Source organism: Leptopilina heterotoma, unplaced genomic scaffold (genome assembly GCF_015476425.1).
Source record: "Leptopilina heterotoma isolate Lh14 unplaced genomic scaffold, ASM1547642v1 Lhet_332, whole genome shotgun sequence".
Taxonomy (NCBI): Eukaryota; Metazoa; Arthropoda; class Insecta; order Hymenoptera; family Figitidae; genus Leptopilina; species Leptopilina heterotoma.
The window spans coordinates 109,849-131,717 of NW_025111023.1; the positions used below are offsets into that span (position 1 = coordinate 109,849).

Consider the following 21,869-nt stretch of genomic DNA (forward strand, 5'->3'; position numbering starts at 1 on the left):
ATACGTCACCACGGGTGAACAGAAGAGCGCCTCAGTTCACCGGGAGTGGCAAGCAAAAAATTAAAATCTAGAAATGCTCGGCAACCTTCCACGAGAGCACCCCTGGTTAGTCGCCAAGCACCTGGTAAGAGAAAGTTCGTTCGACCTAAGAGTACCTGTCAGGAAAGAAGAGCACCTCGAGCCAAGGCGGTAGACGAATTATATAAAATTTAGATGTTTGTAGTTATCCTTCTTCAGAGACAAATAAAGATTTTTTACATTTTCAAAATTAATATTAAATGAGAAGAGTAGCGCTTTTAGATGCAATATTGACTTTTTAGAAAAAAGTTATCTCTTAATGTTACATGACATCAAATATAACTAAAAACAGGTTTTTGCATTTTAGGTTAAAAAATCTCGAAAACCTGACGTTCAGAGTCTATTTTGAGGCAGGATTCGGATGCAGCACGTCAAAAACCTTCGGAAAAGTATTGTCTGATTCTTGGAAAGTAAATTAAATCAAAGTTTGTTGGCTTGAGTAATATTACGTTATATTATTGAAGTGCTATTGCATCATTAATGAACCGATTTTTCAACAATGATAGATTAGCAGCAACTGACATACGGAAACAAGAGTGCTTGCGCGCAGCAATGTCCAGTACAGTGAGCTATAGCGTGGCACGATGCCTAAAGCGCATTCCACACTAGATGTACGACACGACGTGCGTGCCCCCTCTTCAATACTAACTTCTCCTACGTGAGGAGGGGAAAGCATTTGGTAGATGGAGCAGAGGGGGCACGCGCGTTGTGTCGTGCATCTAGTGTGGAACGCGCTTAATAGGCGTAGCGCCGCGCCGTGCGATATCTCGAAAACTATTAAAGTCTCCATACTTTTCTTGGTCTTAAAATAAAGGTGAAATTATAAGGAATATTTTATTATATATCGAAAATTGGTCCCCTTCGAGTAAAAACGGTTCAAAAAAGTTTTTGGATTTTTTTTGGGTGAAAAATTAAAAAAAAATTTATTATACAACAGTCTTAAGAAGTTGTTCATTTCACGACCATTTAGCTTCCTCAATATATAAATAGAAATTCGTGACGTAATTTACGTACAAAAATTTAGCAAACTCCATCTAAACAGTTTAAAGCCATATTTTTGCAAAATAGTGAGATAATTCGATTTTTTTTAATGTTTCCTTACGGTTTTTGCCTTTTTGTGCTTCTACGCAGCTATAATATAGAAAAAATCTGAGCCTAAATTTACAATCCTTGGAAAATTTCCAATGAATTATCTATATTGAAACTTACTTTCATTTATTTTAGACAAATTTTAACAGCAAAAACAAATACAAGTTATAATTAAGAGTATTAAAAATGTGCGCTTGACGATTAGAGTAGCCCAAAAAAATTTTTAGTGTAAAAAAGCAAGAAACCCCTGCAATTTGTTCCAATGCCAATAAACGTATTTTTTTATTTTAATAAATATTGATATTAACAGGTGCCACCGAGCACTTCAATTTTCCCATATAAAATGCATGGGAAAAATTTCAATTTTCGAAAAATCATAATCATTTGCGAGGGTTTCAAAAAAGTTAACATTAAGGCTATGTCCAAGTTGTGAAATGTAAACAAACCATAAGGTCACTACACCAGCACTAAAAACGCAATTTTGTGACATCCAATTCTCCCACAAAAAATAACATTTTTACACTTTCTTTACGAAAATGGAAAATTAGAGTATCAAAGTTTCCAAAAAAATCATTTTTGACTATGAGCAATAAAAAGCAATTAGTAAAATAACTAATTAAAATTACCTGTAAAAGAGCATTTTTGACGCGTCGCGAAAAATAAACTGTTTGAGTATATCAACTGCACGGATGATGAAGAAGTTCCATGTCAGCGATTGGACCTTCAACATGTGGAAGGGTAAATTTTTCCCTTTCCTCCTTGAAATTACAAGAGAAAGGGTAAAAACTTCTTCATCGTCCGTGCGGTTGATATAGTCAAACAGTTTAATTTTTCGCGACGTGAACTCTGTTGCTCGCTGCGCGTGCGCAGACCGTACCAAGGTCGCAATGACATTGCCATGCAAAAAGGCACATTTTTTTTTGACTGAATTTCAGTGGTTTTCTTATTTTTTCAGTTATTCAAAGTTTAGTTACCAAATTTGATACTTTAGTTCACCATTTCTATAAAGAAAATGTGAATTTATCTTTATTTACGCAAATGGGAACTGCGAAAAAATGCTTCACTATTCGGTCTATAATGGGGCATTTTTTCGCTGTTCGCATTTGCGTAAATCAATATAAATTCACATTTTCTTTATGGAAATGGCGAACTAAAGTATCGAATTTGGTAACTACACCTTGCATAGCTGAAAAAATGAGAAAACCACTGAGTATCATTCAAAACCAAAACTAAGAATGCATTGACAGCACCATGCGAAAATGCACATTTTGTTTTCTACTGAAACTTAGTTATTTTCTCATTTTTTTCAGCTATGCAAGGTGTAGTTACCAAATTCGATACTTTAGTTCGCTATTTCCATAAAGAAAATGTGAATTTATATTGATTTACGCAAATGCGAACAGCGAAAAAATGCCCCATTATAGACTGAATAGTGAAGCATTTTTTCGCGGTTCCCATTTGCGTAAATAAAGATAAATTCACATTTTCTTTATAGAAATGGTGAACTAACGTATCGAATTTGGTTACTAAACTTTGAATAACTGAAAAAATTAGAATACCACTGAGTTTCAGTCAAAAAGAAAATGTGCCTTTTTGCATGGTGATGTCATTGCGACCTTGGTACGGTCTGCGCACGCGCAGCGAGCAACAGAGTTCCCGTCGCGAAAAATTAAACTGTTTGACTATATCAACCGCACGGACGATGAAGAAGTTTTTACCCTTTCTCTTGTAATTTTAAGGAGGAAAGGGAAAAATTTCCCTTTCCACATGTTGAAGGTCCAATCGCTGACATGGAACTTCTTCATCGTCAGTGCGGTTGATATACTCAAACAGTTTTATTTTCGCGACGCGTCAAAAATGACATTTTACAGGTCATTTTAATTAGTTATTTTACTAATTGCTTTTTATTGCTCATAGTCAAAAATGATTTTTTTGGAAACTTTGATACTCTAATTTACCATTTTCGTAAAGAAAGTGTGAAAATGTTATTTTTTGTGGGAGAATTGGATGTCACAAAATTGCGTTTTTAGTGCTGGTGTAGTGACCTTTTGGTTTGTTTACATTTCACAACTTGGACATAGCCTTAAGCTATTTGGATTTATAGAGGGCTCTCTGCCAAGTAATTTGACCTATATAACTTTCAATTCTTATCTCCCCTACCTTCTACAGCACTGCCCCAAAGTTACCCCTTTTTGGATATTTATAATTTAACGTGTTTTTGTGGTATAATATCGATTTTTTAACTTTTTTGTCGGATATTGTGTTTATAAAAAAATACGTATTTTTTTTTATTGTCATTGGAATAAATTGCAGGGGCTTCTTGCTTTTTTCCACTAAAAAATTTTTTGGGCCACCCTAATCGTCATGCGCACATTTTTAATACTCTTAATTATAACTTGTGTTTGAGAATGTTAAGAGTTTTGTAGTTTGAACGCCTGATAATAGGCATCACGCCTTCTTAAGTATTACGAAATTAATTTCTCCTTAAATTAGGAAAATTTTGTGAGATTGTTCGCCATTTTTAGTCAGTATGTGAGAGAACGAGGGACGCAAAGGTTGATTTTTATGTGAAGTATAATTGTTAACTTCATTGATTTTTTTATAAAATAAACTACTGTTAAATGCAAGTGTCTCAAATATTTAAACTTTTATTTTTTAATAATTCCAAACTAAAACATGGTCCGTCGAGCCGGATTTGGCTAAATGAAATGCACGTGCTGGACAAGTGAAACCTAATTGTAGTGAAAACTAATACTGCAGTGAATTAAAAACTTTAATGACAATATTGAAAGTCAAAATTTGTTCTTTGTTAACAATTTTTTCTTTTGACAAAATTGAAAATTGGAATTTTGTACTTTGTTTGTGTATTAAAAGTGTTTGAGTTCAAGTTCCTTGATTTGGGAAAATTGGGTTCTCTCTGTAAACATTAAGTTCAACAATTGCATTCGATTAATGGGGGAGAGGCTGTGACGTCAGAATCATACCCACTAAGTAGGAGAAAGTGTGACGTCAAGTTGCCAATTGGAAGGAGAAAGGAGGAGAAATGCCTTGCAGGAGCAGACCATATTGAAACGGAGTTTACGTTACCGTAAAATTTTGGAGTCTCAGTGCAAAAGTCGACACGGTGAGCTTGGATTGACTTCAACCCAAAAGTCCGACCACCTCACCGTTTTCTTTTGGAATGACTTTGGTAATGTCTTCTGATTATTTTAAGACCAAAATGAAAATAATTGGTGGAGGGAAACTAAAATTATATTGATTTTTTCCTTTTTGTTGGTTATTTTGTGTTATTTCTTTTTTAAAAAGGTGAATCTAAATTGTTTTTATGCAAAATATATATTTTGGCATCAATAAAAACTCTACAATATATGATACATTTAAATATTTAAAATTATTAAATTTGTTGAAAATTGAGGGGGAAATACGTATTTTACTCAGATTTCTTAAATTAACTTGTCTGTTATTTCTTTTAACAATAAAATCACCCACATATGAATTAGAGTACATTCAATTTTATGTAAAACTGAAAAGGAAGACTGTTAAACGTTTTACTATAACTCGTTAAAGTTTATATTTAATGACGAAATCGAACTTTTGACTTTTGAGCATATTATTTGTAAAATTATTTTTTTCAAATGCCTATATCCTGTATCATAGGATATGTAAATTATTGTATTCACATACAGCTCTTAACAGTCAGTTTGGATAATCCGAAAGATCTTTGGAAATTTTATACTTTTTCCAAATGGTTCTAAAGCCAGAATAAACAGACTCAAATGCTCACTGTAAAATCCGAGGCCGGTTTGTACTTTTGAACAGAATTCAAGTACATAATAGAATAATACTGCATGATTTTTTGGAGTTAAAGAAACATTTAGTAGGGAATGTTACATTGAGTGGACCGCCACTTTGAGTGGACCACCTGAGTTTTTAAGTTATCTGACATCGCAAACGTAAAATAAATAAAACGAATAGCAGCACCGCACCTAGAAATCGTAAGAAATTAAGTTCCGCGATAATTATATACGTTATCGTTTGATGTAACGCATTTTTAAGAACACAAACCAAAAAAAGAAGTCCCTCTTACAATGAGTAAAGTGATTCGGAAGTGTAAAAGTAGTGTAAAATTTAAGTTTTAAAAGGTAACTTATTTTTTTCCAACTACTTTGGACACTTACTATAAGTAAGTTAATGTCAGTTTACAATTTTTATGGAAATTAATTGACAATAAGTTGGTTTGAAACTATGTTTTATGTTCTTTATTAATTTTTTTGTGATAGTGATGTGATATATGTGCCAAAATTATTAAAAGCGGTTTCACTTGTAAAGATTGCGACACATACATGGTCTGAAGCTGCATAAGCAAAATTTTGTTTCAATATATCAGAAGTATTAAATACATTAAAGAATTTAGAATAACTTTTACAATTTTTTAGGAGTAGTCCACTCAAGGTTACACTTTTTTCATTCCTTAAAAATTAGCTATTTTTTTAAAGTCAATTGTTTTTTCCAAATAAAAAAAATCAAAGCTATTATGGTATAAACACTTATCTAGGGATCTAAACTAAAGCTTGGAATAGAAACCTCCGATTAATTTGCTTTTATAAAGAATTTATTAAAAAAAATGCTTAGGCGGTCCACTCAAGGCGACATTACCCTAATAATGCTATCAGTATCCTTTGCCAATTGATGAAAACAGTAATTGCAACGTTTTTCTAAAAAAGTATTGATTTTTCCTAAAAATTAGATTTTAATGAAAATTTTAATGAGTTTCGGAAGTCAGGTGTACAGATATAGAAATAGTAATAAATTTACACAAAAGTTATAAAATATCATACCTGAAATTGATTTTTTTGTTATATCTGTAAGAAATTTATGGGTACAGAATTCCTTACATGTTGGCAAACATAACAGAGGCTCAAAGCTTTGCTGTTCAAACGAGTATTAATTTTGTTGAGTGGTTTAAGAGAAGAAGAAAATTATAATTTGAGATTGATTTCTGTACCACTTTTGACTTTATATAGTTTTATTTGACAATTCTTGCACAAAGCATTAGGTAACCTTTTATTACAAGGGTCGTACTCATACATCTCCTCAAAGTAATTATTTAACTTTCCTTGCACTCGAATCATAATTTTTGACCTTCCAAAACACAATAAACAAACTTTTGAACGATTTTTATTATGTCTTCCTGCCTTTCGCATTTTAATTAATACAAAAACTTATCTCAGAAACTATGGATCACTGGCATGTTAAAAAACAAAGACGAAAATAAACAATTATAAGTAATCATGGAAACAAAGATTCAAATTATCAAAATTCTGTAACTTTCATTCCAATATTATAAAATTAATAATGTTTGATTATATTATTTATTGTAGAGATTCTTTATTGATGCCAAACTATATCTTCTGCATAAAAAATTTAGTTTAATCTTTTTTTAAAAAAAATAACACAAAATAACAAATAAAAAAAGAAAAAAATCAATATAATTTTAGTTTCCCTCCACCAATTATTTTCATTTTGGTCTTAAAATAATCAGAAGACATTGCCAAAGTCATTCCAAAAGAAAACGGTGAGGTGGTCGGACTTTTGGGTTGAAGTCAATCCAAGCTCACCGTGTCGATTTTCTTTCTAAAAGAATATCTGGATTAGAGTAGAATTAAAAGGATTATTATTATTACTGTTTGCCTTCGATTATACAGTTAATTAGTATCCTTATCAAAGTTTTATTTTCAACCGGAATTTGGTAATGAACTTTAATTATATTGACATATTTTTTTTATGTTGAACGAGAAAGAATTTCAGTCAATTATTCTTTTTAAATTAATATCTCTCACATACTTTTTATCCTTATTTACTTATTTTTTAATTATTGATCAACCGATTTGTTTACATGGCGGACATGGAAAAAATGTTCCGTCAGATTTTAATAGATCCTCGGGATTTGAATTACCAACGCATTTTATGGCTTTCTTCCGAAAATAAATTAGCTGCTTATCAGTTATTAACAGTAACTTATGGAACTGCTTGCGCGCCTTTCGTAGCAAACAGAGTTATTAAACAATTGGCTCTAGATGAAGGAAAAAATTTCCCATTAGCAAAGGGTATACTCGAAGAAAATGTTTATGTAGATGATTGTCTATTCGGAGCGGATGATATTGAGGAGGCTAGAGAAGTTAAGACCCAAGTAATTGAAATTTTGAAAAGTGGCGGATTTCATCTCAGAAAGTGGGTATCCAATGAACCATCCTTGTTGGATGATTGTCCTTCAGGTTTGCATGAACTAGCTGTTGATTTGCCTTTTGAAGATGGAGTTCAATTGAAAGTGTTGGGTTTAACCTGGAATCCAGGTCATGATTCTTTTCAATTTAAAGTAAAGTTTGATGATCATGATGTTCCTCCTAAACGAAATGTCCTTTCAATTGTAGCTAAATTGTATGATCCCCTGGGTTGGTTGGCTCCAGTAGTTGTCGTAGCTAAAAATTTAATGCAAGAATTGTGGATAAGAAAATTAGAGTGGGATGAAAAACTTCCTGAGGATTTGCTTGTTCATTGGCTTAAATTTTACCGTAATCTTGGCGATTTAGAGGTACTTCGGATTCCAAGATGGACGGGAAGAATCAGGTCTGATCATGTTTCAGAATTGCACGGATTTTGTGACGCCTCAAATAAAGCGTATGCTGCCTGTGTTTATTTTAGAATAATTGATGAATGTGGAAAGGCTAATACTAATCTAGTAATTGCTAAAACTAAAGTCGCTCCTATTTCGCTTGTGAGTATATCACGACTAGAGTTGTGTGGTGCCGTTCTTTTGGTAAAGCTGTTAAAACTAACAATAGTTAACATGAAAATTAACCAGGTTCCTATTTATTGTCACACAGATTCTAGTGTTGTGTTGGCATGGTTGAAAAAAAACCCATCGTCATGGAAAGCATTTGTCGCGAATCGCGTTGCCTTAATACATGAAACTTTGCCTAACGCTAAATGGCGATATGTCCCTTCGAAAGAAAATTGCGCCGATTGCGCCTCAAGAGGTTTGTTACCTCAAGAAATTATCGATCATTCGTTGTGGTGGAAAGGTCCAGCTTGGCTGTTGAAGAATTCAATTTTTTGGCCTAGTGAATTTCCTTTGCTAGATTCTAATGTTGATTTGGAAACAAGATTTTCAGTTAATACGCACTTGTCCTCAAAAGTTCAAGAGACTATTCTTGATAGATTTGATAGAATTTCGTCGTGGCCAAAATTGCTGCGAGTAACGGCTTATTGCAAACGTTTTATAAATCGTTTTGTAAATAAATATTCAAAGGGGACAAAAATCGAAAATGAGAAAGAATCTAATTCGTTATCTTTAATTGAGATTAATAGATCTAGATTGTTTTGGATTAAATTATTACAAAAGGAGTTTTTTTCTAAAGAAATAAATCAATTAAAGCAGGGGTTGAAATTATTGAATTCTCCTATTAAAAAACTAGTTCCATTTGTTGATAAAGAGGGAATTTTGCGTTTGGTGGGACGTCTTCAAAATGCGCCTATCAGTTTTAATGAGAAACACCCTATTATTTTACCGAATCATCGCGTAAGCAGGCTTATTATAAGTCACTCTCATTTACGGACTTTACACGGTGGAACTCAGTTAACTCTGCATACTTTAAGGCAGAATTATTGGGTATTGAATGGTCGATCTATTGTCAAGAAATTAATTAGGGAATGCGTAATTTGTGTAAGGCAGAGAGCTGTTACTTCGCAGCAATTAATGGGAAGTTTGCCGGATTTTAGAGTGACTCCAAGTAAGCCTTTTCTACACACGGGTATCGACTAAGCAGGTCCATACGATCTACTTATCGGTTTTGGTCGAGGTTCTAAAACTAGAAAAGCGTGGATTGCTTTATTCGTTTGTTGCGTCACTCGGGCTATCCATCTGGAGTTAGTATCTGATTATTCGTCTGAGGAATTTTTGTCAGCTTATGAACGCTTCACTTCGAGAAGAGGGATGCCTGCGCATTTGTATAGCGATAATGCTAAGAATTTTGTAGGCGCGGCAAATGAATTGGAAAATTACCTACTTGAATTAGGACAGAATGTTGAATTATGTAATGATTTAATAACTAAAGGTACTGAATGGCATTTTATTCCTCCCTCTGCACCCCATTTTGGGGGCCTATGGGAGGCGGGGGTAAAGAGTGTCAAACATCATTTGCGTCGAATTCTGGGTTTACTTAAATTTAATTTTGAGGAATTTCATACAATACTTACTCGCGTTGAAGCAGCCCTTAATTCTCGCCCTATAGCGCCCTTGTCTGATGATTCGGACGATTTTTCTTACTTGACTCCAGGTCATTTTTTGGTTGGATCGTCGATTAACAGTGTGCCGGAGCCCTCGTTGGAATTTATTCCAGAGAATCGCCTTTCGCGTTGGCAATGTGTTCAAAGGGTTACTCAATTGTTTTGGCGCAAATAGACAATTGATTATGTTCAAATTTTGCAAAAAAGATACAAGTGGTTCGATAGATTACACAGGTCAACAAAAAAAGACTTACTTTTTTTTTATGAGATAGCGGAATGGTTTCCTATGTATTTTTGGACGCTGAACACGATCCCGACTTCCAAAATTGCCCATCACGTCAGGATTTTGAGAAAAGTGGGGGTAAAGACCTCAAAAACGCTTTTTTGAGGAATTTCAACATTTATTTTCTCTTTAACCTGACGTGCTAGAGACTTCCACAAGGTCTTAAATTAAAGCTTGTAATGTGCACTAAAAGACCAATATCCATAAAATAAAAAAAAATTAAAATTTTTTTCAAAAAATGGGATTGAAGACACCAAAAATTTGTGTTTTTGGATTGCTTTAATAGACTTTTTGCAATTGCTTGGATTCGCATGAAAATGGTTACTTGGGGTTTTTGGGGTCGCTGATTACGAATCCGATATTAGTTTGCAAAAATTAAAAATGGCGGATTCGTAATCAGCGACCCCAAAAACCCTGAAATAACAATTTTCAAGCGAATCCAAGCAATTCTTAATTCTTACATCTGCCATCTTGGTTTCGCCGTTTTAAATTTTTGCAAACAAATATTGGATTCGTAATCAGCGACCCCAAAAACCCCAAGTACCCATTTTCAAGCGAATCCAAGCGATTGCAAGAAGTCTATTAAAGCAATCCAAAAACACAAATTTTTGGTGTCTTCAACCCCATTTTTTGAAAAAAATTTTAATTTTTTTTTATTTTATGGATATTGGTCTTGTAGTGCACATTACAAGCTGTAATTTAAGACCTTGTGGAAGTCTCTAGCACGTCAGGTTAAAGAGAAAAGAAATGTTGAAAATCCTCAAAAAAGCGTTTTTGGGGTCTTTACCCCCACTTTTCTCAAAATCCTGACGTGATGGGCAAATTTGGAAGTCGGGATCGTGTTCAGCGTCCAAAAATACATAGGAAACCATTCCGCTATCTCATAAAAAAAAAGTAAGTCTTTTTTTGTTGACCTGTGTTACCTAATTTAGAATTGGGAGACATGGTTCTTATACGGCAGGATAATTTGCCTCCTACTAAATAGAAACTTAGTCGCGTTATTAAATGTTATCTTGGAAAAGATGATTTGATCCGCGTTGTTAGAGTCAGAACTGCCGATTCTGAGTTTGACCGACCGATTGCAAAGTTATGCTTATTGCCTGTACGTTGCTCAAAAAGTGATGAGTTGAAAGAAAATTAAAAAGAAAATTGTAAATTTTATGGTATGTTTAGTTGTTTTAATTAAGTTAAGTTTTACGTCAAATTATAATTAAATTTCTCTCGTTCTTTTTCAGTAGGTGGCTGTTAATTATTAAAATTATTATATGTTATTGTTTTTTTTGTTCTTGTATACAAGAAGGTGGGCGGTATGTTTAAGAATGTTAAGAGTTTTGTAGTTTGAACGCCTGATAATAGGCATCACGCCTTCTTAAGTATTACGAAATTAATTTCTCCTTAAATTAGGAAAATTTTGTGAGATTGTTCGCCATTTTTGGTCAGTATGTGAGAGAACGAGGGACGCAAAGGTTGATTTTTATGTGAAGTATAATTGTTAATTTCATTGATTTTTTTTATAAAATAAACTACTGTTAAATGCAAGTGTCTCAAATATTTAAACTTTTATTTTTTAATAATTCCAAACTAAAACAACTTGTATTTGTTTTTGCTGTTAAAATTTGTCTAAAATAAATAAATATAACTTTCAATATAGATAATTGATTGGAAATTTTCCAAGGATTGGAAATTTGGGCTCAGATTTTTTCTATATAGCTGCGTATAAGCACAAAAAGGCAAAAACCGTAAGGAAACATTAAAAAAATCGAATTATCTCACTATTTTGCAAAAATATGGCTAAAAACTCAAAATACCCAGATTTCCGAAAACATAATTTTAAAGTATGGCTTTTCAACTATATTTCTTCAAAATTTGAGCCAAACCGAAAAAGGCGTTTTTGAGTTATAAATTTTTTTTAATCTATTGCGCATGCGTTTTGAAATATCTCAAAAATTCCAACGGCATTGGATTCTTTGAAAAATTTCCCATGGACTAGTACTTTTCCGATTTTTTTTAGACAAAAATTGACATTTTTCAAGCAAAAATGGATTTTTTAATCTTAATTTTCAAAAATGTCACTTTTCATGAAATTAAAGATTGCGAGTGATGTTTATGAGATATGTAGGCACTGAAAATTTTGGCTAAATCACTATTTACTATACTATTATATATTATATTTACTATACTATTTACTATACGCCTCAAAACTTTGAGACAAATCGGTAACTTTTCACGTACAACTGTGTGATTAACCCGTGGAATCCCCCTTTTACAACAGAAAAATAATTTTTTATCCCACATGCACAAAAATGGCGCTTTTAGATAACTGACGACAGAGAGTAAAATCACTCATTTGTTCGACCGTATGAAAATGGCGACCTTTTTTTCATACAAGTCGAACAAGTAAATGACATTTACTCCCTGTCGTCTGCTATCTTAATAGTAATTATAATTTTTTTAATTTTTTGAGGCAACTTTAATCACTTGCATATTCTAGAGAAATGTATGTAGATAAAATCTTTTAAGAAATCTTAATTCTTCATTAGAACACGATTAAAATGAGCCTATGAACGCTGAAAAACGTTAATTTCTTCGGGAGATATAAAAAAATTAGTAAAATAACTGAAAATGGTGTTTTTCTTAAATATCTTATTGAAAAATTAATATTTTGTTGTTGTTAATAAGTCATTTTTTGCAGAATGTTATACGTTTATTGAAAATAAAAAGGAAAAAATTTTGGTTATTTTATTTTCAAAGTTAAAAGATTTTGAATAGTTATAAAAAAAGTAGAGTTCGCACAATTACCGTCGGTAGTGTATATGTGAGAAAAAACCATTCTTTCCGAGTCAAACGTTGAAACGTAAAAAAAGAAGTTATTTCTCTTTTTATTTGACTCGGAAATAATGATTTTTTCTCACATATACTTATTTTAATGTTAAAAGCCTTTTAAAACGAATATCGAAAGGATCCAAGTTGGGGAAAGCCTGTGATATAGATTTTTTGGTAACAGCAGTATTTGAACTAAATTATAATTTCCACGCCACGAAAGCAATTTTTTCTCATTTGTTAATTATTTGGAAGTTAATGGAAAGCAGGTAGGCAGATTGCTGCCATAATAATTCCTTAAATCATTCACGCGCGCGTAGGATTTTGCTAGTAATTTGAATAAGTTAATTATATCCTGAGAATATCCTCTACATATCCCGATTATATCCTGAGGATATCACACGGATGGCCTGGGGATATCCGAAAAATATCCTACATATTTTGTTACAAATACTTGAGTATTTAATAAAATATAAGTGTATGCACAGCAAATAAACGTGTCAAAAGAGCATTAGACTGCGCATGCACTATTTCACTGGAAAATATTGTGTCACTCACATGAAATCTTTGTCCCGACACAGTATTTTGAGGTTTGAACAGAATAATTCACCGAGGGCCCACTGAATTTCTTGATGAGCTCTTGACACTTTTTTAGTCTGCTAGACTGTACACAGTATTTTGCTGTTGAATCTTCTTTCCGTCTAGTAGTCGGACAACAGTCAGACATTTTGGATTTATAAAGTAAAAAAGATAATTTTTTAATTGCATTTAGCTGTGAAATTGAATTAATGATTATTAGAAGTTAATACTATAATATTTATATCCTATAAGTTTTAATATTTCTGATTAATTATCATCAAAACTTTGCGCTTCTCGTTGCGCTGCTCGAAAATGATTGCATCTATATAGTCAGACACAATGATTTTTAAGATAATGGTTAAAATATTTCTTATTTGATTGTAATGTTAAATAACATTATTTTCATAAAATATAAACTTCACACATATTGAGGTTTAGGTGGACCGAGTAAAAAACATTGTACTACACAAGATTGATATTTATTATAAAGGACAAGATAATTAAGAAAAGAGTTATACAAAAAACTACGATAGCATCGCGTCGTGTTCACTTGAACATTGATAAAACATATAGAAGAACACTCGACAATATAGGTGGCGCACCAATCTGCATTACAAAGGAAATTGTCCTGAATCGTAAAATAACCGCGAATTGTAAAATAATAGTTATTCAACACTCCCCCTTGATTTAGGGACACTGTACACTAAGCAGTTAATTTCACAATTCCGAGATAATTGAGACATTTCGTGTGTTTGGGTTTTGGTAATCCTTTAGTGAGTACGTCGACTGCCATTTCTTCTGTTAAAAGATACTCGATCACGATTTTTCCTTTTTCTAGGGTTTCTCGAATATAATGATGACGTACATCGATATGCTTCGTCCTATTATGGAATATTGGATTTTCTGCAATCTTTCGAGCGCTGTTGTTATCGCAATGAATTTTGATCTTTTTATTTACAGTGAATCCCAATTCACCCAAAAATCTCCTTACGTACGTAACCTCCTTTGTAGCTTCCGATAGAGCCATGTACTCGGCTTCCGTAGATGAGAGAGCCACAGTCTTTTGCTTCCTTGATTCCCAAGAAATAGCACACGAGCCGAGCAAGAAAGTAAATCCTGTGTAGGATTTCCTATCATTAGGACAATTCGCCCAGTCTGCATCCACGAGTCCTTCCAGATCTTTTCCTGATTTTTGGAACCATAATCCCGTCTCTTGTGTTCCCTGCAAATATCTGAGAAAACGCTTTGCTGCTACCCAATGACATACATGTGTTTCACTGATCACACTTTTCACTGATCACACTTTTCACTATTCCTATGCTTTTACTTTATTTCCGGCCTGGGCCCATAACCTATTGAGGTTTAGGTGGACCGAGTAAAAAACATTGTACTACACAAGATTAATATTTATTATAAAGGACAAGATAATTAAGAAAAGAGTTACACAAAAAACTACGATAGCATCGCGTCGTGTTCACTTGAACATTGATAAAACATATAGAAAGAACACTCGACAATATAGGTGGCGCACCAATCTGCATTACAAAGGAAATTGTCCTGAATCGTAAAATAACCGCGAATTGTAAAATAATAGTTATTCAACAACACATTTGTCCAGTATATTATTTAAAGTAATTATCACAATGCATTATTATTTCATTGACAAAAAACACAAAAGTTTCCGACTATACTTGCACTTACCCTATTTCTGCCGGCTTGAATTTTTATAATATAACTTCAGATTTACATTCAGCAACTCCTAAAACTCCTGGGTATCAAAATTCATACAAATCCAACTATTAAAAAAATTCGTACACTGCACTGTTTAAATTCCCAAGATTTTAATTTGATTATAGAGAGTATAAATTTTGATTAACAGGTATTATGCAAAAGAGTTTCATATGTTGCAATATTACAAATAATATTTTATTTGTTTATACACCCGTCTTAAGCTTATCTAGCTATACTAGTGTTTACATACAATTCTCTTACAATATTTTCTATATTAGGCATTTTACGTGAAATGTCCTAAGTTGAAATTTCAACTTCTTGAAAAAATTGAAACTTGGGGAATTAGTTGTTCTATCAAGTAGAAATGTGATACTTGTAATGGGAAAAATTTTTTAGAATATGTTTCTGAAAGGTTTTTTCATCCTCTTTCCAATGGTGAATTTTATTTTTTTAATATTTTAAAAATTTACGCTAATTTTTTGAAATTATTATTTAATTTTCAATTTCTAAAAAATCGGTCCGTTTTATTTAAAAATAAATTATTGCAAACTAAAGCTGAGGTTTTTTCCTAAGGGCATGTAAATTTTCAGAATGCCCTTTTTTAGTTTTTAAGTTATTAAATTTCAAAGAATAAATTGCTGCGTCGCGGGCGCCTCGCCTCACGCCGGGTGCCACGCGGCTCAGAGCCACCGCGTCCCAGCGAGCTGCAATTTATTCTTTGAAATTTAATAACTCAAAAAAAGGGCATTCTGAAAATTTACATGCCCATAGGAAAAAACCTCAGCTTTCGTTTGCAATAATTTATTTTCAAATAAAACGGACCGATTTTTGGGAAATTAAAAATTAAATATTAACCCATTAAGTCCCATGAAGAAAGCAGACATTGTTTTAAAAAACTAACAATTAGTTTCAAACACTGAGAGACCTTTGGGTCAGCAGCAGACTTTCGATAGGCTGCTACTGACCATTTTGGTGGTACGCTACAGGACTATACTTTTGGGTTGCTGCGGTACAATTTTGGGCGCGTGACAGTCCAAAAGTTGATTAGCTGCAAACCAATGACGGCATCCCCACTACTTTGGTGAGCTTCTCACCAACATTTTGGACTGTCACGCGCCCAAAATTGTATCGCAGCGCACTAAAACCATAGTGGAGCTGCTATCTCATACGTTGTTCCGCTGCAGTCCAAAAGGTCTCTCAGTGTAGGCAAATAGAAAAAAAGATATACCTGTTTTTTTGTTTCTAATTTCCAATAGTTTAACAACAATTCTTTAAACAAATTAATAAAAAATTTTAAAGTATTTGAAAATTGTTAACGCTAATCGATTTTACGTGGAGAAATAAAAATGATTTGTATGGGTCATTTTTTACTCCAAGTCGTATTTTGTTTATAAAATTGTTATAAACAAATTATGCTGGATAAAGAGTGTTTCATCCTAAGCAACAGTTATCCAAAATTTTAAATTTTTATTGACTTGTTTAAACAATTGTTGTTAAACAATTGGAAATTAAAAACAAAAAGACAGGTATATCTTTTTTTCCATTTGCCTCTGAATCCAAATGTTAGCTTTACTTAAAATCCATTTATTGATGCTTAGGATGAAACACCCTTTATCCAGCATAATTTGTTTATAACAATTTTATAAACAAAATACGACTTGTAGAGAAAAATGACCTATACAAAACATTCTTATTTATCCACGTAGAATTGATTGGCGTTAATAGTTTTTAAAATGTCTTAAATTATTATTAATTTGTTTAAACAATTGTTAATAAGCAATTGGAAATTAGAAACAAAAAAACAGGTATATCTTTTTTTCCATTTGCCTATGAATCCAATTGTTAGTTTTACTCAAAATCCATTTGTTTATTCTTAGGATGAAACACTCTTTACCCAGCTTAATTTGTTTATGACAATTTTATAAACAAAATATGACTTGTAGAAAAAAATGACCTATACAAAACATTCTTATTTATCCACGTAGAATTGATTGGCGTTAACAGTTTTTAAAAAGTCTTAAATTATTATTAATTTGTTTAAACAATTGTTAATAAGCAATTGGAAATTAGAAACAAAAAAACAGGTATATCTTTTTTTCCATTTGCCTATGAATCCAATTGTTAGTTTTACTCAAAATCCATTTGTTTATTCTTAGGATGAAACACTCTTTACCCAGCATAATTTGTTTATTACAATTGTTATAAACAAAATACGACTTGTAGAAAAAATGACCTTTACAAAACATTCTTATTTTTCCACGTAGAATCGATTGGTTTTAAATTGGTTTGAATTGGTTGAAAAAAATTTTGAAATTTTATTAATTTGTTTAAACAATTGTTGTTAAACAATTGAAAATTAAAAACAAAAAACAGAACAACAAATTCCCCGAGTTTCAATTTTTTTCAAGAAGTTGAAATTTCAACTTCTGATGGTGTGTACTGGACAATAATAATCGACAGTGCATATCATTATACCTCGACGTCAAACATCCCCCTTGATATATTATGAAAGTAGTGAGAAAACACCGGGCTATTGCGAGAGTCGAAGCGCGGTCACCAAGTACTAACTCTGTACTCAGGTCTGCTTAACCTCGACGATCGCAAGCCACGGAGTCTCACCACCGAAATATACCATCGGTTATTACAAATAATATTGACTCTAAATAATAAAAATAATATATAAAATTTTTTACAGATGTATCAATCCACGAAGAATTTGTTAATCATCACCTACATTCAGAGGGATCTTTAGAGAGAATAATTTTAGGACTTGTAAATCAACCATCTCAAAGAAGAGATGAATTCATCAGTGAAGAGCTTACAAATCATCTTTTTCAAAGGGAGTCGTTTCCTTTTGGAATGGACCTGGCTGCTATAAATATTCAAAGAGGACGAGATCATGGCTTGCCACCCTACTTTCAGTACCGATCAATTTGTGGTTTGTCCGAAATAAACAACTGGGAGGATCTTGAAAGAGTAATAGAAAAATCCACAGTTCAAAAGTTCAAGTTGCTATATTCATCAGTAGAGGATATTGATCTTTTTTCTGCTGGATTAGCAGAAAAATCACTCAACGGAGGACTTGTTGGTCCTACATTTGCCTGTATAATAGCTCAACAGTTTAGCAATCTGAAGAATGGCGACAGATTCTGGTTCGAAAACTCAAATGTAGAGAATAAGTTCACTCCAGAGCAACTTACCCAAATAAGAAGTACAACATTAACACAAGTTCTTTGTCAGACCATAGAAAACATTGAAAGTATTCAACCCTTCGTAATGCTGCTACCGGATAATTTTAAAAATCAACGAATGTCCTGTCATAGTTCGAAAATTGGAAATATAAATGTTAACGCATGGCTGGAATTAACTCCAGGAAGAATAAACAAAGCTCAAGTGAAAGAGAACTTTCAATGGTCCAGAGAGTCAATTTCAAAACCACAAATTAAAAGTACGAGTGAGCAGAAAGTAAGGCAGTTTATGAAACCTTTGCAAAGCAGCATCAATCAACAAAATAGAATAGTTTTGAAAAGGCCGATTGCGCCTCAAAAAAATATATCCATAATTGTCCAAAATACAGCAGTAAACGCTCCAGTATTTGTGAAAGATTCGGTTTACGAACCTCATATAATTCAAGAACCTGATTCATTGTTTCAGTTATTAGGAAAGAAACCAAATTCATTATTGGACCCTTCAAATATTTATTTTTATCCAAATAAAAAGACTTTCTTACTTAGACACTACAAAACCTATATTCCCTAATTCAATTCCATATTATATTCATAGCAATGGTTTCTATGACAGCATGTACTTTACTAACCATATACCATATAATTAAAACTAAAGTTTAATCAGAATTATCAAGAATATTAATTTTTAAAGTCAAAACTATAAGGAAAGGCTCACAAATTAATTTTAATGTGAAAGCTTTGTTACGGAGTAACAAATGGTAATTTTCATATTTTTTATTATTAATTTATTTGTGACTAAAACTTTTTAAATCTAAAATAAGAACTAGACACCTTTTTTTAAATGAAGAGTTTTCAAACCAGGTAACCTACGAAAAGTAAAATTTATGTTTTTACTATGATTGCAAAACAAACATCTTGAGGTATTAACTTCATGGTATTTAATGGGTTAAATATTGAAATTAACATTTATTTAGTATTTGTTAATTAAGGTTGTTTAAATAATCGATTATTGAATTGTTATATTTTTGTTCTACTACTTTTAAATGTAAATTGGTAATATTAAAATGATGTTGTGTAAGAAATGATTACTTCCTTTTAAAAATTAACAATACCTATAAGATATTTGTTTATTAAAATTGTTTAAATAATTTAAAAGTCTTATTTTATTGTATTAACCTTAGAATGGAATCTATTGATAGATTTTATTAGTCAGCTGCATAAGAAATTAAAAATTACCTATTAGATTAACAATTCTACAATATATTTGTTTATTAAAAATGATTAATCAATTGCTAAATTGATTAACAAATATTGTTTAACAATATCTTAATTTCATGTATCATAAAATATTTTTTTGTTTTAGAAATATATAACTTTTAAACTATAAAATATAGCAACTTTTAAACAATTTTTTAAATTTTTAAAGTTTTTATAACAAATATAAAACAATTTGTTTTATTTGCCCAGGTGGATGTTACTTCGATAATTTTATATTAATTTATTTCTTTAAGGTACACTGAGAGAAGACCGAGACGTAATAGTTCCCGCTAGACGTCGCTATGAGCTACTCTGCTTGTCGTGTTTGAGTTGTTCCGAATCGGGTGCTGAGACTCCCCGATCCAGTCAAACATTGTTCTCGCATGTGAGAAAACAACTGGTGGCAAACACTGAAAGTTCTGTGTAATCTCGCTTCAGGACGTTCCACGTTTCGCATCGGGGCTTGAGACATCCCGATTCGAGGGTTCACATAAAAACATTCAAAAGTACAACTCAAGGCTCGCACGGGACGTATTAGTTCCCGGACTTCTCTCAGTGTACTACTACACTTTGGAAGGCTCTTAAAAGACCAAATTTAAAAAAAAAATTTCTTAGGTCTTTTATTATAAATATTTAAAAAACTTTTTTGCCTATATTAGTACATATTTGGAGAATAAAAATAATGGTTTGTTTTTAATTTTTATTTAATATCATAATCTGCAGACAGCAATCAGATCGAAACTCCAAAAAGTTAGTTGTCCAATTGCGGACAGTTTATCTCAAGATTGACAAATCGGAAACAAAAAATCCAAATTGCTTTTTAAAAAGGAAGGTGTTTTGCATATAAATCTACCACCATTAATAAAAAATGGACTAAAATAAAAAAATAGCAGATGTTTAAATAATTTTTGTCAAAATACACTATGTTTTTCAGTTTTTCTAGTCTGCAAAAATGTTTTTTTTTTAATTTTTTGACCATTTTCTGGTAAATTCTCAAACAGGACATGCTAACAAACAAAACGAGTTATTATTTATTAAAATCGGTTCAGTAGATTGAGAGATAAACTGTCCGCAATTTGAGAAAGCGTTATTTTGAGAAAAACGCGTTTAAACTTATATGTACCTATCGTTAGAGGCCATCCATAAATTATGTTGAAAACAATGATAATATATATTTTACCCAAAAGTCCCTAATACAATTAAATATCTAACTTTTATATCTTTAAAAGAATAAAATGATAGTGTGTGTAAAGCAGAGTAGATATATATGTGTGAATGAAGAGTGTAATGTGTGTAAACTGTAATGTAGAAATATAATACTCACTACTCGGTAATTCCGTCTATTCGTCACTTTAATCCAATTTCTGTTTCTTTAACCTTTATAAATATTTTCGTATACAAACTTTTCTCGAAGATTCAGGAAATACCAATTCTAAGTTCACTAGATTGATATTTCACTATGAACTTTAATATTCCTTCTAATTGCACAAACCCCGAAAAATAAAGGTTGTCTTTACATTATAATCAAATTAATATTCTTTTATTCTTTTATTTTGTATTTCTTTCTTTTTCGCTGACTTTATATTATTTTCACTTTAACCCTTTAACGCCCAGTGGTTTCGATCGAAACCACTTTCGATTTCTAAATTCTATAACTTTGACAAAAAAAAGATATTTTTGATTTCTAAACGCCCGCGACCCACAGATTTATTTTCCTTTATAAAAAAAATTTAGATTTTAATAAATAATTAACAATTTTGTAATTACAACATCAATTAAATAATATATTTGTTACAAAATTTATAACAACATTACAAATTCGAAAATAAAAGGAAGCAAAACTACTGAAAATTACTACTCGAGGGTTTTCGGGGTCGCTGATTACAAATTTGATGCCAGATTTCAAAATGGCAGATCCAATATGGCGGACATATTTTCTAAAAATTGATTCAATTTGCCTGAAAATTGTTACTCAGGGGTCTTTCTACATTCGTAATAATCAAAAAAACAAATGCCTAACGCAAAGACGAAATCAATCTAAAATACTTGACTACATTTATTTATGACAATCGGAAAAACAAATGCCTAACGCGAAAACGATGTCAAAATTAAATGTTAGTTTACATTCCTGGCTATAGAAAAACAATTGCCTAATATAGAAACTAACATCGGATTCGTAATTAGAAAAGATAGACGCCATATTGGATCCGCCATTTTGAAATCTGACATCAAATTCGTAATCAGCGACCCCGAAAACCTTTATATACGAGCAATGTACGATTTTTGAAAAATGGATCTGCCATATTGGATCCGCCATTTTGTATTTTGCAAAATTGACTTCAGATTCGTAATCAGCGACCCAAATAACCCCTAAATAGTAAATTTCTCAAAGATTGACAATTATTTATATTTTTCGGCCATATTGGATCCGCCATTTTGAATTTTGCAAAAATTGACTTTAGATTCGTAATCAGCGACCTCAAAAACCCCTGACTACCAACTTTCAAGCAAAAAAGTACGATTTTTGAAAAGTAGGTCCGCCATATTGGATCCGCTAT

General features: G+C 32.0%; 1 protein-coding gene across 1 annotated transcript in view; it reads left to right on the top strand.

The window, feature by feature from the left end:
* LOC122505028 (chorion peroxidase-like) overlaps positions 1-19,135 on the top strand; it is a 113,981-nt gene extending 94,846 nt beyond the window's left edge. Inside the window, exon 5 of the mRNA XM_043616439.1 lies at positions 17,562-19,135. Coding sequence (XP_043472374.1) covers positions 17,562-18,625 — 1,064 coding nt within the window. The 3' untranslated portion in view covers positions 18,626-19,135. The remainder of the gene's footprint in view (positions 1-17,561) is intronic.
* Positions 19,136-21,869: the final 2,734 nt, after the last annotated feature.